This window comes from Mesoplodon mirus (genome assembly GCF_964341445.2).
Source record: "Mesoplodon mirus genome assembly, chromosome: 5".
Lineage (NCBI taxonomy): Eukaryota > Metazoa > Chordata > Mammalia > Artiodactyla > Ziphiidae > Mesoplodon > Mesoplodon mirus.
This window is the reverse complement of record NC_138980.1, coordinates 158,683,968-158,703,686: the sequence shown is the minus strand read 5'-3', so window position 1 is coordinate 158,703,686 and position 19,719 is coordinate 158,683,968. Positions and strand designations below refer to the sequence as shown.

Below are 19,719 nucleotides of genomic sequence, written 5' to 3'. Positions count from 1 at the left end.
CTTTTTTATTCTTTCTGCTAGATTACATTAACAGGGGTCTTCACAACCTTCTGCGCCCTCCCTTCACAGTTCAGACTTTCTCACAATCATACCATAAACTTGGAAGCCTACTTAGAGGACAAGAAAAGTGTTTTCCCTTTGCCACGAGACAGGTCATGAAATAGAAGGAATATTCTTAACAATCATGAAAGGAAAAACGTTAAGGAGACTAGGGCACCATTAATTATTTTAAGGAAAGCACAAATCTGCCTGCATCCATGGTAATGTCTGAACGAACTGCTAGAGAATGGGTTTTGTTTTTAGTATGATGGAGTGTAATTAGTCTGTGTTTGACTTATTTCTGTCTGGTGATTAATAGGTACATACCAATTTAAAACCCCTGAATCATCTCCGCCGGGTACACCAATTGGCAGAATCAAAGCCAGTGATGCCGACCTGGGAGAAAATGCTGAAATTGAGTACAGCATCACAGAGGGAGAGGGGCTGGACATGTTTGATGTCATCACCGATCAGGAAACCCAGGAAGGGATTATAACTGTCAAAAAGGTAATGCATTTTTAAAAATACCACACAAATGAAGGCATTTACTTTTCTCTGGTCCCCAAGTAACTGGGGGCAATTACATCTCACATGAACGTTCCTCTCAAGTCTTATTTTATTAATTTTCTTTTTAAGACCTAGTCTAATCACATTGAGAGTTCTTTGGTTGGCTTTCAGGGGTCCTCAATAATCTTATACATTCATTAATTCCATACTTTCAATAAATTTTTATTAAAAACTTCCTAAGTAAATAAACTATATAAACAAATTATATACAAAAAATACATGAAATAAATAATGTAAGTGAAGAATAAATTTAAAAACAGTTCCAGACAGTGTTCTAGATGCTGGGGGTGCAATAGTACATTCAACAGGATGGTCTCTCCTCTCAGGGAACTGCTCCCATGGACAAGAAAGCAAATAAACAAAGAAACATGTATAACTACAAAATCCGTTACATGCTTTGAAGGAAGAGAATAATACAAGCAGTGATAAAGATGGTTTGAATTAGAGAGGATATATAAAGACCACAAAAATAAAGTAACAAAATTTCCTGCAAGCTCTTTAGCTACTTTTTTGGAACACAATAATAAAATTTTTATATTCTAAATTCCTATTTTCCCCTATGTACTTATTCACTATTTAACCCCCAGAATTGTTTGGTACCATGGAGCAGTATACTAAAATATGGCAAAAATTAAAAACCAATAAACTGTGTGCTTCAAAGCTAAAAATAATATTCGTTTTGGTTACTTTTTTTAAAGATTTCACTTTTATCATGTATGGTGTAATATTTTCTCTCTCCTGTTGCATATTGTTGTATTTGCTGGTAAATATAAGCGTAAGTAGATGTAAATAAGAAGAAAAATTTTCCTCTTAAGCTTTGGATTACATGCCTTAATATCTGGAAACACAATAAAACATGTTTAAGTGACATTCAGATCAATGTTTTATACTATAATATAATTAGGAAGCCCATTAGTGTGCATTAACCTTTTTAATATTCTTGGTGCCTTATCATATTCAAACTGAAATTTTGCCTAGCCGACTAAATCACATTCACTAACGTCTTGATTAATTGTGTTTCTCGTGAGCCTTGTCATATTATCATCTAAAACTAAAAGTCAGCAACAAGCATTTGGGTTCACTATGTCTCCAGAAGCAGAGATACTTCTCCTAAAGACCTCTGACAACAGTGATCATTACTTTCTTTGGCAAGTAATTAGCCGGACGCCCTTATCAGGATATCACTTGGAATATTTTATCAACTCATGCCCAAAAAAACCCCATTTTTAATCTATTTTATCTGAATGAAGAACAGGGAATCATGCTGCAGACCAGTGGTTCTCCATCCTGGCTGCACAGTAGAATCACTAGGGGAGGTGTTTAAAAGTATAGATTGCCATCCCCACCCCAGATATTTTGGTTTAATGGTCCAGGGTGGGGCTCAGATATTGGCAGTTTTTTTAAATTAAAAAAAATTTTTTGGCCGTACCACGCAGCATGTGGGATCTTAGTTCCCCGACCAGGGATCGAACCCACACCCCCTGCAGTGGAAGCACAGAGTCTTAACCACTGGACTGCCAGGGAAGTCCCTTGGCAAATTTTAAGCACTCATTAGCTGTTCAATTACAGCCAAATGTGACAACATCTGACACAGAAGGATCTACTACATATTTGCCAACCTGCCCCTGGCGAGGCTCCCTGTAGTCAAATATAAGGATTTTTTTTTAAAGGGGGCCTATTCTAGGTTCCCTCCTGCTTCTAGGTTCCCTCTCCTGCCCATCATAACTTGCACATAAATCACCCTGGTGCGTGATTTCAGCCCACACTTCCATCAGGATTGTGTGGTATCTGAACTCCAATGTCTTTACCCAATATCATGCTGTGTAGTGATGTCTCAAAGCAACATGATCACTTTCATTTATCAGTGATTTGCACTAAAAATGGCTCATGCCTTGGCTTTCTGTGTCTTGGCTGCTTTAAATATGTCACTTCTTCCTCCCCGCATCCCCCGCAAGCTCTTGGACTTTGAAAAGAAGAAAGTGTACACCCTCAAAGTGGAAGCCTCCAACCCTCACATTGAACCCCGCTTTCTCTACCTGGGTCCATTCAAAGATTCAGCCACAGTTAAAATTACGGTGGAAGATGTAGACGAGCCCCCTGTCTTCAGCAAACTGGCCTACATCCTACAAATAAGAGAAGATGCTCAGATAAATACGACAATAGGCTCAGTCACAGCCCAAGATCCAGATGCTGCCCGAAATCCTGTCAAGTAAGCACACTTCTGTGACATGTCTCTTCCATAAGTTTGTTGATTTATATTCAAATATTCACTTGTAAGTTGGAAAAGAGGAATCCCGTTTTTCCAATTAGTTTTGTCTTCCTGAAAAACTGAAGTACCTTTACTAACTCTGCTCTCCTTGCTCAACATAAAATATTATTTTAGCAATGATGTAAACCTAAAAAACTCAAAATTTGGGGTGAAAAAACATAAAATGAGCTATAAGGAGGTTACTGCTTACATGGAAATGGTATGAGGTAATGCAGCTGAATGGTCTGGGATTTTTTTTTTTTTTTTTTTAGATCTTAGATTTGTCAGAGATTGGTGTGGAACGGAGAAAGTATTTTTAACAAACAAGGCGCTGTGCTTGAAAGTCAGTTTTTCAAGCGTGGAAGAACCCACCATGTAACACTTACAGGCAGTTATGCTCCATTTGGATGCATAATTTTTTTCTGTTGCAGACATGGATAAAAACAAGCACTGTTTCATGATATACATCTGTGAAATCCTGGGGAAATTAAATTAATAGAGCTGAATCCAAATATATACTATGTAAGCAAGCTCTATTTTCCCTGTACTTTCCTTACACCTTTGTTGTAAATCATGTTGTAAGAAAGACTCATTGCCCTTTGAGACCACCACTGCTTAAGTATTCTAGAATCTTATCATGAAAGCACTGGAGTCAACAACTTTGAGCCTTTACCAGTAGCTTAGTTGACTAGATGAGAAAAGTGCTAAACCAGAATATTATTGTGTAAATTATTCCTCATGAAGAAAGTAAGCAGACTGAGAAGCTGTACCAGTGAGTCTACAGATCTATTCTGATCAGGGCACTTGCTGTGTGCCAGGCATGTTCTAGGCACTAGAGATATGACAGAGAACAGTACCAAGTCCTGATCTCATGGAGCATACATTCTAATTGGGGAAAACAGAAATAAGCAAATGATAAATATATGCTATGTCAGGTGAAACTAAAGTGTAAGCAGTAAAATAAGACAGAGTATAGAAAACAAAGGGTATCTGGGGTGCTATTTTAGATAGTGTGGTCAGGCTTGGCCTTGTTGGAAATCATCTGAGTAAAGATTTGAATGAAATGAAGGGATGAACCACACTGCTCTCTGGGGGAGGAACATGCCAACAAGAGGGGAAAGCAAGGGTAAGGTCTGCTATCAGAGCTTGCTTGGCAGGTAGGAGTAGAGGCCTCCGCAGGTGAGAGAGGGACGCAGGTGGGGAGTGGCATGGTATGAGGTGACAGGGAGGTTTGGTAGGTGGTGAGTGAAGCAGGGCCTACTGGGGTTTGTAGGCGCTGGTAACCACTGGATTTTATTCTGATTGAGGTAGGAAGCCGCTGGAGAGCTTTGGGTAGAAAAGTTAAGTAATCCAAAGCTACTCTCTAAGAGGACCACATTGGCTGCTGCATGAAGAGTATTATTGCAGGTGAAAGAGTTTGACGCTCTAAGGCAGTCGTTTTCCAACTTTTTAGCCATTGAGCCCTTGAGTTCAACTTTTTAGCCATTGAGTTCAAATGAAACCTCATGGCAAGTCCCACATCTAAGACTCAAAAATGCCTGGCTTATTTTCAGGGACTAATTTTAAATCTTTGGGAAAATAGACTCTGTTGTCTTATCATTCTACTGGAATACTTGTAGACTCCTTAAATTGGATGATGGGCAACCCAAAGCAGCCACATGAGAGCCCCATGGGTCAAGTGTTCCTCCGTATACATTTAACATTATTAATAAGGAAAATGAATGACGGCCTCTGACCCTACAACACAAATAATCTTAAGTACTTTCCCAACGTGCAGAGTTCGTTCTACTGCATAAGACAAAAATCTTAGCAGGTCAACATCAAGACCAATTTAAAAGTGCTAATGCTGGAAGTTTATAAATATGAGCTTCGGTTACCTCTTTGATCAGTCAACATGCTTTTAATTGAAAGCGATAATGTCTTCTGGGAAGGTAGGCTTCATTTTTATGTCTGTTTTACTTTTTATACCAAATACCACTTTTACCCATTGCATTTATTTTATGTTTTATTACAGGAAGTAGTTAGCTTGTCAGGTTAGGTTGGCTGTCAGCTAATTTTAAAGTTTTTTTCTGCCAGCCTTCCCTTGGTACATATGGATTTCATATATAGATATAGCTTTAAGGATAAAAATGCACATAGATATATTGGTATATAGATGCATATTCCAGTGGGTTTTTTTATAGGATAAACTGATTCTTATATTCGGAAATTACAACCACACATAGTTTTCAGTTATGCAAGACATAAATATTGCACAAGTAAGTGCTAGACACAATGTTAGGTGCACAATTAATACTGGAGAATTCTTCCCCCAAACAATGCTTTATCATTATGTAAGCACAAATCTTTAATTCTTTAATCACATAAAATAACTTTCTTCCAACAACTTCATATCACAAATGTCCTTTGATTTCCATGGAAGTCTTATAAAATGTCACTCTGAATACTTATTATGAAAAATTTACATGCAAACACATTTTCTTTTCCTGACCCACAAATCTCTCTTCAGGATACATGAGAAGACAAATTATTGAATCACAGAATACAGTAAAGTTTTAGGGAAAAAACGAGGTACCTAGCAGAATGATCTGCTATAATCATGATGAGATTGGTTACATTTTTCCTTATCAGTTATTAATGTGACTGAACAGTAAATTTCTGGATATAAGTAGAAATTACTTTGGAAAGAAAAACAACAAACAAATGAGGCCTTGTGTGCCTCAAATGAGATATCTTTCCTAAACAATGTAGACATTTTAGGTTTTCTATTAATTTTTAAATCCCCAATTAAGGAAAGAAAATAATATACAATTATGGTATTTCCTAAACAGTCCTCTCTCTTTAAAATCAAAAGCCACCTTCAAGTAAAAATTCCTCACCCCTTACCCTTTATTTCAAGGCTTGATTGGAAAATACGATTACTTGTAAAACTTAAAACTATAGCAGGAAGAAAAGAGGCAAAGAGCAAGAAAAGATTAGTGCTGTGTATAATTGTTAACAGCTTATAAAGGCAATAAGCGTCATGTCTTAAACTTGACATTTTTCATGAAAGAAAAATATATATTTGTAGAAAATTATTAAATTCCTTTCAGAGGCTATGAATACTGAGATTTCCTTTTTGGTAATTATGTCCTATAAATATTTATCATTCTCAGAAATGAAGAAAGGTGATCAAGCAAGTTCAATGCAATCAGCTAAACTCTTAATGAATGTTGATTCATGACATAAATGGCAAAACAGTAGCTATTTCATCTGTTTCAACCCTTTTGATAATAAAACACTAGATTTATGTAAACTGAAACTAAAATTCCATCTTGACATATATGTATCCATTGTGAACTTCATTAATTCTCTTTAAAATCAAGTTTAAATAGCCTACAATAATGGAATATATGTATTTTAGACACCTGCTAGATGACAAAAATAGATTTTATTCAGATAACATTGTTTATTATAATTCACTAGTAGTACTTTAAAACAAAATAGTTAATTGAAATAGAATCTTGGAACATGGTACACTATTTGCAAGTTAGTAACAAGAGTTTTTTTTTAAAAAGCATTCATAATACTTCCACATGTGTATGACTAGGTAGGACATTTACTTAAAATATATTTCTACTGAGTTGACATTTTAAAATCTCCTATCATGATGTTCATTTTGAGAATTCAGCTAAAATAGGCAATTTTTTGTTCATAATGGCCTTCGCATATCAACTTTCTTCTGAGTTTTCTCTTTAATGCTCCCCCCATAAAACAGGGTGTATACGTATTTTTCCCTTACATATGACTATTCCAGACACTAGTAATAAATTTATAAAGAAGATAACATTTCTCAAAATCTACTAGTCTTTCATCAATTTCAGCGTTGAAGACTTTGTCCTGTTTGGGTTTCTAAAGCACCTCTTGGTTTTCTTTGAAAAAAGGAGACAAACTTTCCTTTTTAAAGATTTATCAAATTCCTACTCTACTCTGGACACTATTCTAGTCCCTGTGGGTCTCCATTCTCCCGTTCATCCTTTAAGCAACTCCATTCTTTGCATTTTTCCCCATTCTATTCCTAGAGTGTTGAATAGGAAATCTAGATTGTCAGTCTGGATGTTTATCTTGAGCTTCCTGAACTTTCCTCAGGCACCTCAGCCTCAACATATCAAAACTGGAACTTATGATCTTCCCCAAATCCTGTTCTTCACTCCTATCATTTGTGACAGCACTGTCCAACCATTCTCCAAATTCAGCCAGTGATCTTTGTTAAGCATGAGTTAGATGGTGACACTCCTCTGCTTAAAATCCATTGGAAGATCCACATCAAGTTCAAATAAACTCCAACTCCTCCCCACAGCCAGCCCATCATTCTACAGTCCTGACTGTGAATCTCTCCACAAGCTCATCTGCTATTTCCCTCTCCAGATTCACTAACCTCAGCCACATTAACCATCTTTTGCTTTTTCAACATAACAAATTTTTAAATAAAATGGATAATAGAAAAGTAGCCAGTAACCGTACTTATGCACACACACACACACACACACACATTAAAGTCCTAATCAAATGTCTAAAAACGTAAGTTAAAATGTAACAATTACTATATAAACTTGATCTAAATTACATTTCTTAAAAATGAAACTTTAGTAATGATATTCAAAATCATGCAACTTGTCTAGTGGGTGTACTATTAAGACCTCAATTGTAAAGAAATAATTTATCAGAATATTTTGCTTAATATTAAGTTACTGATATTAAAATACGTGCTACAGGTAGAAAAAAATTCATGTAAGATTTTCTGGGAATCGTTTTAGGATGTGAGAATAGCAAATCAAAGAAAACCTTTCTAAATTCTGCTCTGCATTATCAGGTATTCTGTTGATCGACACACAGATATGGACAGAATATTCAACATCGATTCTGGAAATGGTTCAATTTTTACATCAAAACTTCTTGACCGAGAAACATTGCTGTGGCACAACATTACAGTAATAGCAACAGAGATCAGTAAGTCCACCCTTTTACCACTGCTGTCCCTGATTGACAGAGAGAGCATCTCCACAAGGGCTAGTGAAATGCGGCTGAAACCCGTCACCATGTATTGATGATCCCACTCGATACTTATTGAGGGAAAGAGCTCTGCAATGATTTGCACTAATGTTTCTTCTAGACACATGTTGGTTCGTTCCTAAATACAGAAGCAACTGTGGAAGTTCTGCAGTTTGGGAACAATACAACAGGAATGCATCTGTCAACCTAGGTTGAATTGGTACATGTTGGATTTGATTCCAAAAAGCTTATAAATCAGAACATTACAGAAGTAGCTAAAAGAAATGGGCTCACAGACGTTGTGTGTGTGTGGCTGGGAGAAGGGGGTGGAGATCAAGTATATTCTAAAATGTAGGCATTGTTTAGAAATCTTTTGGATAGTCATCCTTTAGCTTTCTGTAGAATGTCTATTTCAAAATTGTTACAGAATTAAGAGATATAAATTGTAACTTTTTCATGGTACACCAAAGTGACTAATACTAATCACTAATACTAATCAACACAATGTTTAGAATGAATTTTATGGCAGTCCCCATGAAATTTAAGGCAGAGAAAAATAGGGCCAAAGGAATACTTCAAATAAAATGGTTATATACAGTGAAAACTGTATAATGTAAACACAATGTATAGACCTAATAGATGAAAGAAAAAGGATCTTTAAAATAACATTTAAATGTTTGAAAACAGGCTTCTAAATTATAGCTCATTTTTTAGTTTTTGTTTTTGATTTTAAAAGTTCAAACATTTTTAGCTCAGTGGGGTATCTAGTGTGAAATACTCCATATCAAATGGTATAATACAGTAATATTCTTTGTCAACATAACTCATGAGATTTGAAGTGACTGAAAGATATTGAATAGAATAACAACCAACGTGGACAAAATGAAGCATTTCTTTCTGATAGTGATAAGAACTCCTCGTTATAAATTTGTTAGGTAGGAATTTGATTTTCAGAATTTATGTGGACTAATGTGGATACCAATGACAGAATACTTAAAGCTTTAAAATTACAAAATTATTTCCCACTGAAAAGATTATTTTTTATAACATCATGAAATTTTATTTTTTACTGAAGTAGTCATCTCATGTGTATTTTAAACTTTGTACCTAAAAATTTCTGTTTTTAAGATTTAATGTTTCTATGATATCTTTGAAAGTACTAGTGATAAAGATCTTTTAAAACTTCATCTTCTGCAGCTCTAACTTGGGAAGAATAATGTCAGCAAAATTTTAGATGCAAAGGAACCTAAGAATCTTACTGTCCAAACTTCTTAACTACCTTTGATGCCAAGAGCCAAGAGCTTGTGTTAAACCAACTCTCTCCCACTCCAGGGCCATTGCACTTGCCATTTCCTCTACCTCGAGAGCCAGAAATATTCACATGGCTTAATCCTTCTCTTCATTCATATCTCTATGCAAATGGCATCTCATCAGAGAAGCCAATCCTGGTCATCCCATAAAAAGCAGCACCTTCATCCCTCTCCAGTCCCTTTTACCTGTTTAATTTCTCCATAGCATTTGCCATCTGGCATATTATATATTTATGTGTTTACAGTTTGCCTACCCCCATAAGAACAATGCTCCAGGAAGCAGGATCTTTGTTATGTCCCCCATGTGTCCCAGCACCCCGAATAGTGGCTGGCGCTAGTTAGATATTAGATGCTCATTAAATATTTATGAAGTGAACAAACAAATAGACATGAGTGAAGTGAGTGAAGAGACCTGAGGTAAGAGACTCCAGCTCCTGATTCTTAGAACAGGAATCTGCCTTCCATACTACCCAGGAGATTATCAGAGATGACAGCCAAAATACTTCATTTATCTCAGGTCTTCAAACACTGATTCTGCTCTATCATTATCCTAGATGAACAGCCTAGGCTTTGGAGTCAGACAGACCCAAGTTTGAGTCTAGGCTCCAGTCTTTACTATCTCTGTGAATATGGACAATTTACCTAACTTCTCTGTGTCTCATCTATAATATGATGTGTTTCCTCATCTATAGTATGGGGGCAATAATTATATTTATCTCAGAAGTTTATAAAGATTAAATAAAATATAACAAAGTGCTCAGCACAATGTCTAGCTCTCAAACTAAAAACCTAAGACCATTAACAATCATTATTATCCCATCCTTTTTCCTTCTGCCCACATTTTTCCCATCTGCCTACTTCCTTGGCTTCCTTTAAAATATGCTTCTAAAATTCCTTTCCTGGAGAGCTTGTCTTTATTTTGTGTTACTCTGGGGTTTGTTATACAGTTGCACTGTACCAATAGAAGTAGCTTTGTCTCCTAGATATTTCCATCAGGTGTATCCAACTCCAGAAGTACCAAACAATCTAATTCTACTTTTTTGTGACTATGATGATACATAATGCACTGTGGTACTCACAGGAGCCTTGGAGAATCTGTGTATGAATGAGAAAGGAGTGAGTAACCATCATCTAAAGGGGACTGGCCATCAACATATAAATGCCTCTTCCTTTCTTTTTGGCATTTTGCAGATAATCCAAAGCAAAGCAGCCGAGTACCACTGTATATTAAAGTTCTAGATGTCAATGACAACCCTCCAGAATTTGCTGAATTCTATGAAACCTTTGTCTGTGAAAAAGCAAAAGCAGATCAGGTGAGTTTCATAAGAAATTAAATTAATTAACTCAGATTAATTTAGATCTTCTAATAATTCAGATGATACACAAAGCTGAGGGCAAGTTTTGAATTATCTATGAAATAAATGCCAACAAAATTATTACTATAAATAAGAACGAGGATGAATGTTTAACTTGCATTAAGAGAACAAACAGTTTTTAAGAACAGGAAGTTCATCAGTGTCAAAGACTGATGCTGATCCCAAATCAGTCTTAACTTTTGATATAAAATAGATTAGTCACAGCTTTATTGGAAAAATCTTTATTGGTGAGCAGATACTTTTAATTACCATATATACTGGAAAGTAAAAGCTAGAACATATTTTACAATTGCCTATAATTCATAGTTTCACTTACTTACATTGCCCATCTGTACAAGCAGTACAAATTCATGAATGTTTTACTGTTTTACACATTTGTCCCCACCTGAAATCAGTCTTTTCTGCCAGTGAAATAAAAACTATGTTACAGTTTGTCAAAATAGAATTGCACTGTTAAAATGCATGTTAAAATGAGAAGCTGAAGTTGTGTGTTTTATATTCAAACTAGCTTTTTTTGCTGGTTGATGGCTTGTGTATATGCCAAGATTGCATTTCTAAGCAGGCTGTCCAAAGAGTGCCTCCATTTACTTAAGTTGCAATATTGTCATAGATCATTGTGATATTTTATAGCTTGGTATCACTCTAGGGCCATGTTTCTCAACCCAGGTGATATTGCCCCCCAGGGGACATTTGGCAATGTCTGGGGACATTTCTGATTGTCACAAGGAAGAGGGTACTGCTGGTTTGAAAGGAGGAGACCAGGCTTGCTGCTAAAAATGCTACAGTGCACAGGACAGCTCCACAACAAAGTATTGTCCCTGGCTCTATTTCCGGCCTATTAGTACTTTGCATACAGTGGATTCATTGTAAATTTTCTAGAGGCTATCATTTTAAAAGTAAAATTAGAAATCATTTGATCAAGCCATTTACTGCAAAACTGTAAGAAACACTTTTGAGTTAGCAAAACTTGATGGCAGCTTTATGGTTTCAATTTTAGTTGATTCAGACCCTACGAGCCATTGACAAGGACGACCCTTACAGCGGGCACCAATTCTCATTCTCTTTGGCCCCAGAAGCAGCCAGTGGCTCAAACTTTACCATTCAAGACAACAAAGGTAAATGAGCCCAAGTTGCCTTGTCTGTCTATATATCTATATCTGCATCTATTATCTGTCTACTCCCATCACAATTGATCCAATATATAACATGGTTTCCACTTCCATTCACCACTTTGCTTTCTGGTTCCAGACAACACAGCGGGAATCTTAACTCGGAAAAATGGCTATAATAGACACGAGATGAGCACTTACCTCCTGCCTGTGGTCATATCAGACAATGACTACCCAGTCCAAAGCAGCACTGGGACAGTGACTGTCCGGGTCTGTGCATGTGACCACCAAGGGAACATGCAGTCCTGCCATGCGGAGGCCCTCGTCCACCCCACGGGACTGAGCACGGGGGCTTTGGTTGCCATCCTGCTGTGCATCGTGACCCTACTAGGTAAACTGCTTCTCCCTGCATCCTATCTCCCCATGCTGAGGGGCACACACTGTTACTGTGGCTCTCTAGATTTATCCGCCTCCCCCATTAAGGCATACAGCCTGATCTAGGTGAGTAGAGTTATGTGCTGAGAATCTTATGTTGTTCACCCATGAACTAGTTTTTGCTTGAAAATGGCTTTGGAGAATGAACAGCTGTGAAACTTGCCCATGTCTTTCCCTACCCAGGGAGTCATTCCACCAAAAGAATCTCTTTTCTATCAGAATGGGAATGAATCACAGGGGGATTTGAGGGCAATATAAATATGCCCTTTCCATTTCATTTGTTGTTTAATATTTAACCTGACAAATGTTAAATTTTCAAAGAACAAAAGTCATTGGACATGGGGTATGTGATGAAGGCCATTTCTACAAAGGTAAATTTTAAAGATCAATGGGAAAGTGGAAAGAGAAATGTGATGACTTTTTTTTTTCTCATACAGGAGAATAAATAGTGGTGAAATTTTCTTTAACTCAAAAAACTTATTTGGATCCACCCACTTAAATAACTACCTTCTTAGAATTGCTCTCTGATTGCCACATACATGATGCCTATTATTTCTCAGACTCTCAATAATAAATAACTTTGTGACTAAGGAAATAAATCTTTGACCTAAAAGAAATGAATGAAAAGTGAAAATCAAGATCTAACGGTGATTCAAAGGAAATTTTTACCCCCAACCAACTAATTAAGTGCACAAGTTGAGCTCAAAATGCTCCAAAGTCCCTTGACTGTTGTGAACTAAGAAATCAAACGTTAGCTAATGCAGCCCTTCGAAAAAAAAAGTTAAGATTTGAGGAGCTTGCCTACACCATGGGGGGAAAAAGTAAGCCAGAGCTAACCTGGATTGCACAGAAGGAGAAAAACTCCTTTTTAAAAAATGACAATATAGTGACTTCGAAAAGAGGAAAGGAAAACCTCCATTTCTCCAAGAAGAGAAAGCCTAGGGATCCCTGTTCAAGAGTTTCACATTCCAGATCAACTCTGCTAATTATAAGAGTCTTGAAACTCGGCTAAAGAACTGTGATTCTCTTTGTCAGCTAAGGTTTGGGGCAAGTATTTTAAGATATGAGGGTAAATAAAAACTGACAGTATGCAAAGACAAATCAGTGTTCCAATGGTGTGAGTCTGTAAAAATTGTTTTCCAAGAGAAAGATATGAATATTCTTTTTGATAAAAAAAGAGGTTATATGGGCTTCCCTGGTAGCGCAGTGGTTGAGAGTCCGCCTGCCGATGCAGGGAACACGGGCTCGTGCCCTGGTCCGGGAGGATCCCACATGCCACGGAGCGGATGGGCCCGTGAGCCATGGCCGCTGAGCCTGCTCATCCGGAGCCTCTGCTCCGCAACGGGAGAGGCCACAACAGTGAGAGGCCCGTGTACCGCATTAAAAAAAAAAAAAGGTTATTTTTAGAAGGGCTAGACTGGCATGCAGTACTCAGGTAGAATTCCATGGACTCGTGGTCTATGGAGGAAGAGCCAGCCTTCGCCTCATAGAGGTCATGCTTCCCTTCCCTCATCATCTACCCACTTTGTCCTCCCCCTTAGTTTCCTTCTAACCAGCTCCCTAGGTCCTCTCTTTTCATCTTTTCCCTCCAGTGACTTCACTGTCTCCTCATTACTTCTAATTTGCCTCAGTGTTTCCCACATCTTGTCTAGTCTCTTTGGAATACTGTACCTAATTAAAAAGGAGAAAAATGGGATCTAATCTTTACTAGGCTCACAGCATGGGCTAGACACTGGGCAAGACGCTTTACAAATGTCTTTCTCACTGAATCCTCAGAACCATCTAGTCTGTATTTACCTGCATCTTACATATGAAAACTGAGGCCCCAGGGTGTGAAGCCAAGTTACACAGCTAACAGGTGGTAGAGCTAAGTTCCAAACGCAGGTCTTTACCCTGCCGACCCCTGGTGCTTCCACACTGTACTCTAGTTTCTCCATGAACTTATAGAATGCAGTGTAACTTTCAGGCTGAAAGAGAGCTCGAACTAAAAATGAGACCATTGAAGAAAGTGGCAGCAAACCTGAGAGTTGGTAAGAGAAGGAAAGCCACATTGATATAGGAGGAAATCTGCCATCAAGAAAGTGGATCATGTGGCATCTGTTGTTTTTGTCAATAAAGCAACAGTTAAAAACAACTACTACATCTCGTGCTTCTTTGGTGCTTTAGAGTTGGCATAATAACTTGCACACTGGGCACTGTGTTATTGCTTCTCTTTTACAGAGAAGGAAACTGAATTAGAAAGGTCGGATCGTTTAAGTGAACCTAGATCTGCTGATCTCAGATGCCTTGCTACCTTCCAGTTTTATGACGGGATTTGAACACAAATTTGTCCAAGCACCCTGGCCCCGAATATCTCACTGCTGTCCTCTGGCCTCAAGGTGGTAGAGAAAAGGGAAAGGCTCAGTTACAGAGAAGACAGCATTTTACTTTCCCAGAGTGTTTTTGTTCCATGTGCTTAGAACTCACATTTTTGGTTGATAAAAGTTAGCTTTGAAAAAGATCTTCCTTTTAGACAGTTACACCCTCAAGAAATTCTGTTCAGATATGCATCGGGCCAATAAGAAAAGATATAGGCAGTTGTAACAGTAGGAGAATTAGGCAGTGCACAAATGCCTTTAAATTACTGAATGCACCCTCTGTCTTCTAGACAATTGCACTTTCAGGAGTGCACAGGAGTAAAAGACAAGATATAGGCACCTTAAGCTGGGGAAAAATCAGGAAGTGATAAATGCCTGCTATCTCGCCTTAAATGTTGGAATGAACCTGTGTCCATCAGAATGTATTTCTTTGAGCGACAGTTAGCTTGATCCTATTCTCTATCCCAAAGGCTGTCCTTACTTACAACCCTCTGTTTTGCAAATCCGCATCACACTGGGTACCAGCATAAAAAGTAGATTAAGAGCATCCCTCCACCCAAAGCCATGCAATTTTCCACCCACCTGGACCCCCTGGGTAAAGTGAAGGCGTACAAAGCACCCACAGCCCCACTTGACATGGCCCTTCCTACTCCGCCCGTCTCCCCGGCACCTCACACGCTGCAGGCACACCCCCACCCCGTGGCCTTCCTCCTAGCTCTGCCTTCTTCTCCAGACAGTTCCTTGGATAACTCCTCGTCTCTTTGCTCAGATGTTACTTCCTCAATGACGCAGTCTCCCCCCAGAAAATATATACAGCCCCTCAGACGTACACGGAAGTCCTTCCCACCCTCCCTACTCTGCTCTACTTGTTTCCATTGCACTTATCACCTTATAATAATTTCCTTATTTATTACATACACTGTTTTTTTCTGTCTCTATCCGCCCCCCCCCCACCACTCCTGCCTCCCTTTTTCAGACAGGCTCTTGATCTCTTTTTTTTTTCATTGATAATGCTTAGAACTATACCTGGCACAGAGTTGGCACTAAATATATATTTATTGAATGAACAAATAAATAAATACCCTGAATAAAAGGGATAAATGAGGCATCAGGATACTCTCTGGCAGCAAAAGAGAATGTCTACCGTTACACAACCGCATGCTTGAAAACAGCAAAATTGCATATCCTTTAGAAATAGTCTGCAATCCAAACATGCTTCAAAGCAGGGTAATTAAGAGTACAGGCTTTTTAGTCTGACTGACCTAGATTTCAATTGTTCTTACGAGAGACATCTCTAAACCTCAATTTCCTCTTATGTAAAATGGAGTTATAATGACGGTACCTACTTTGTAAGACTATTATGATAATTAAATTCGATTCGGTATGTAAAGCACTTAGCACAGCGCTTGGCACATAGAACTATCTCGATAGATCACCAATTAGTAACACTATTAACATCTGAAATGTTAAATATATAGACACCTGGGTGTGCCTATATCCATTAATATAGAGATAGATATACACATCCACCAAAACCCATTATTCTGTAATTCTTATTGTGATAATTCAATTTGCATGGCTCATAAAAACTGGACCATGTTATGGATGAGAGTAAAGAGAAGTTACTGGTACTAATCTCCCATGGACAACCCCAGGTTAACAATGCATTTTCTGCCCTGGATAGCAGTTTCCTCTCTAAGCTGTCAGTATGTTTTCACTTTCTCATCCATGTGTTCATTCGTGGATGTGTCTCTTTACAGTAGCCAGCTGTTTTCTACCCAACCAGCTATGAAGAAACACCAGGAGCTATTTAAACACAGTTCTTGCTTTGCCTCTAATCCGAATTAGGAAAAATCAAAAGAACAAACATTCCGGTCAACAAACTTACGGAACATGAAACTCTGAGAGATTTTTTAAGTTCCCACTTAAATGTGTTTATTTTGTTTAGCCTAAACACAGATAATCTGGCATGTGCACTATTACCTGCCCCCTTCAAACTGGCTGATCTTGAAGTCCAAAATGGCTTAACTGAATTGTATCTGGGTCTCTGCAGGTATTACCTGTACTTATATGTAAGAAAGGTATCCAAACATCCACGTCTCTACTTTGGGTTTTAAACTAACTTTATACTTTTCTCGGGAAAAAAAAGAAGGCATCAGTGCCAAAGTTATTTTAGAAGTGGAGTTATGCAAACCCTTCAACACATCCCCGAAGGTGCCAGCCTTGTGCTTATAAACAGTTTCAGAGCATTTCAGGTGCTCAGCATAATTTTCACTCTTATTGCAGTACTCTCACTGTGTTTGAGCTCTTTTTTATTATTATTATTCTTTTCCTTACCTTGAAACTAGTCTGCCATTTTAAAGCAACAAGGAACTACTGACAAAACATGAAGGTGTTTTATCCACTACTTAAATCCTAACTTTCTTTCAAATAGTTACTCGATTTGGGGGTGGGAGAGGGTCGTGGTTTGATCATGCGTGGAGGCACGTGCAACCTTAAGGAAGCAAAAGTTGAGTCTCGAGTAGTTTCCTCGAAAACTTTGAAAACTTCGCTTTGGAGCAGTGTTTCTTCCTGACGTTCATTGGTCGGCAAATTAACTTTCCCTTCCCTCGCTGTTTTGTTTCTGCTTCCAGTGACAGTGGTGTTGTTTGCAGCTCTCAGGCGACAGCGGAAAAAAGAACCTTTGATCATTTCCAAAGAGGACATCAGAGACAACATTGTCAGTTACAACGACGAAGGTGGGGGAGAGGAGGACACCCAGGCCTTTGATATCGGCACCCTGAGAAATCCCGAAGCCATAGAGGACAGCAAATTACGCAGGGACATTGTGCCCGAAGCCCTTTTTCTACCCCGACGGACTCCAGCAGCTTGTGATAACACCGACGTCCGAGATTTCATTAACCAAAGGTTAAAGGAAAATGACACGGACCCCACTGCCCCGCCCTACGACTCCTTGGCCACCTTCGCCTACGAGGGTACCGGTTCGGTGGCCGATTCCCTGAGCTCGCTGGAGTCGGTGACCACGGATGGAGACCAGGACTACGATTACCTTAGTGACTGGGGGCCTCGGTTCAAAAAGCTCGCAGATATGTACGGAGGGGTGGACAGTGACAAGGACTCCTAATATGTTGCCTTTTTCATTTTCCAGTACGACACTGAAACATGTGAAGTGGCTATTTCTTTCTATTTATCCACCTCTCCGTGAAGGGTTCTCTGTTCTACCCGTTCCAAAAGTCAATGGCTGCAGTCCGTTCGGATCCAATGTTAGAGACTTTTTTTCTAGTACACTTTTATGAGCTTCTGAGAGGCAAATGTTTATTTTTTAGTGCATCCAGGTAACCATGTCAGCCCAACAGGCACCGTGCTGGAGGAGAGGATGGGGAGTAATCTTCTCCCCTGTTCTGTTAGTGCAGGTTTGGAACGTGCTCAATTTCACTGGCCTGGTCTCTTACTACATTGCATTGACTCAAGGTCAGCTGACTGCTCTGTACATTTCACATGCTAATGGGGATAAGGGATTATACCTTATAAAAATATAGTTTTAGTTAAAGAAATGAAGGAGGAACCACTGTTCCTGGTATATCAGCTCACAAGGAGATCATGAACTATATATGGGTGTGTATTTCTGTCACAAAGAATTTAAAATGATATTTGCCAGTCCTGTTTACCCTTCATGATCTTTTTCTGGCACCAATAACTATTCAAAACATCAGATCCACCAATGTTTTGAGATTCGCCTTCTTCTTTAGGAAATGATGCCAATTAAATGGTAACATTCAAAGATAACCAAAAAAAAAAAAATCTTAATAAGACCTCATTCCTTGTCACTGACTCATAATTTGTTATATATTAGACATACAAAAGTTTGCCCTTGCACCATATAAAGGGAAAAGAAAAATAGCTAATAAATGTTAACAAAGGAAATATTTAGCATATTTTAAAGTTTGGGCCACCAAATGTATCAGGGATCACTTGAAATTATTTCAGCCATCAGTAGGCTAATTACAAATAAGTCTAAATTGTTTAAAAAGTTCTTGAAGGAACTTTTCTGAGACAAAGTTTAACTCCTTGTCTGTAATTGTCAGTATTATTCTAATATACTTGAAAGTAGCAGTGTGAAGTACAGTAATTCATATTCTTCAGATACTTCTTATACACTTAAGTTGCATTAGTGAAGGTAGATTAAATAAAACTCAGATCCCTCTCTCAGAGTCTAATGGGGAGGTAAGAGCCAGTCACACTTGAACTTGACACCCTGTCCTTCACGTTCGGAAATATCCGTATATTTATATAACATGGTACATATAGATGAACATTGAAATCATGGTGAAAACCTACATATTACATGTTTGGAAGACACTTACAAAGGGAAAACTTGGATTCCCTTCAACAAGGGTGTTTAAGATTGTAATTAAAATGATAGCTGACTTTCAAAAGCATTAAAATTTTTTCATTGTTTTTAACTTTGTTTCCACGGCAATCCTGCTATCCTTGTCTTTGAAATAATGATAAAGTAATGGTCTCAAACTGCAACAGAAAAGTAATGTACAATCCATCGAATCCATTATTTCTCTAATTATGCAATTAGCATCATAGTTATCATCCAGAGGACCCAACTGAACTGAACTAATCCTTTTGGCAGGTTCAAATCATTTATTTCATATGCTGTTCTAATGATTTTTGTCATTAGACTCTTACATTGTGCAGTCATCAGAAATTTCCAAAGTACTGTAATGAAACATCCTTGTTTTGAAAACTTTGAAAAAAACAGGCTCTGTATGTATATAATATGTACTTAAGAATATGCTGACTTCAATTATTAGTCTTAGGGATTTATTTTCAATTAATGTTAATTTTCTACAGATAATCTTAGTGCCACTTCCATTTGGGGATAATGTCCTATCAGCACATACTTTCTATTTGGAAACACACTGTTGTTTAGTAGTTAAGTTCTAAATAGGTTTATTACCCAGGAAGTAAAGACAGCACCTTTACAATAAGAGAAATATAGTCTTTTGGGTTACCCAATGAGAGTGAAAAATTTTTACAACCATATCATTCCTTGTGTTTCCTGAATGGATGGACTTCCCTGTATACTAACAAGTATTTCATGGTTGGGCTGTTTCCTGCTTACAAGGTTTTCTTTTCTAGTTCTTCACACACACACAGACATAACACACACACGGGAACGCAGACAAAATACTACAGGAGGGCTTCACTGTAATGAATCGATATATATCATAGTCA

The 19,719-nt window shown here is 38.0% G+C and overlaps 1 protein-coding gene across 1 annotated transcript in view; it reads left to right on the top strand.

The window, feature by feature from the left end:
- The window catches only part of CDH6 (cadherin 6), a 56,528-nt gene extending 38,324 nt beyond the window's left edge, over positions 1-18,204 (top strand). The window contains exons 5-11 of the mRNA XM_082622614.1: positions 359-546; positions 2,562-2,815; positions 7,707-7,843; positions 10,387-10,508; positions 11,569-11,686; positions 11,820-12,071; positions 17,106-18,204. Of these exons, the coding sequence (XP_082478740.1) occupies positions 359-546; positions 2,562-2,815; positions 7,707-7,843; positions 10,387-10,508; positions 11,569-11,686; positions 11,820-12,071; positions 17,106-17,596 (1,562 nt within the window). The 3' untranslated portion in view covers positions 17,597-18,204. The remainder of the gene's footprint in view (positions 1-358; positions 547-2,561; positions 2,816-7,706; positions 7,844-10,386; positions 10,509-11,568; positions 11,687-11,819; positions 12,072-17,105) is intronic.
- The last annotated feature ends 1,515 nt before the right edge of the window (positions 18,205-19,719 follow it).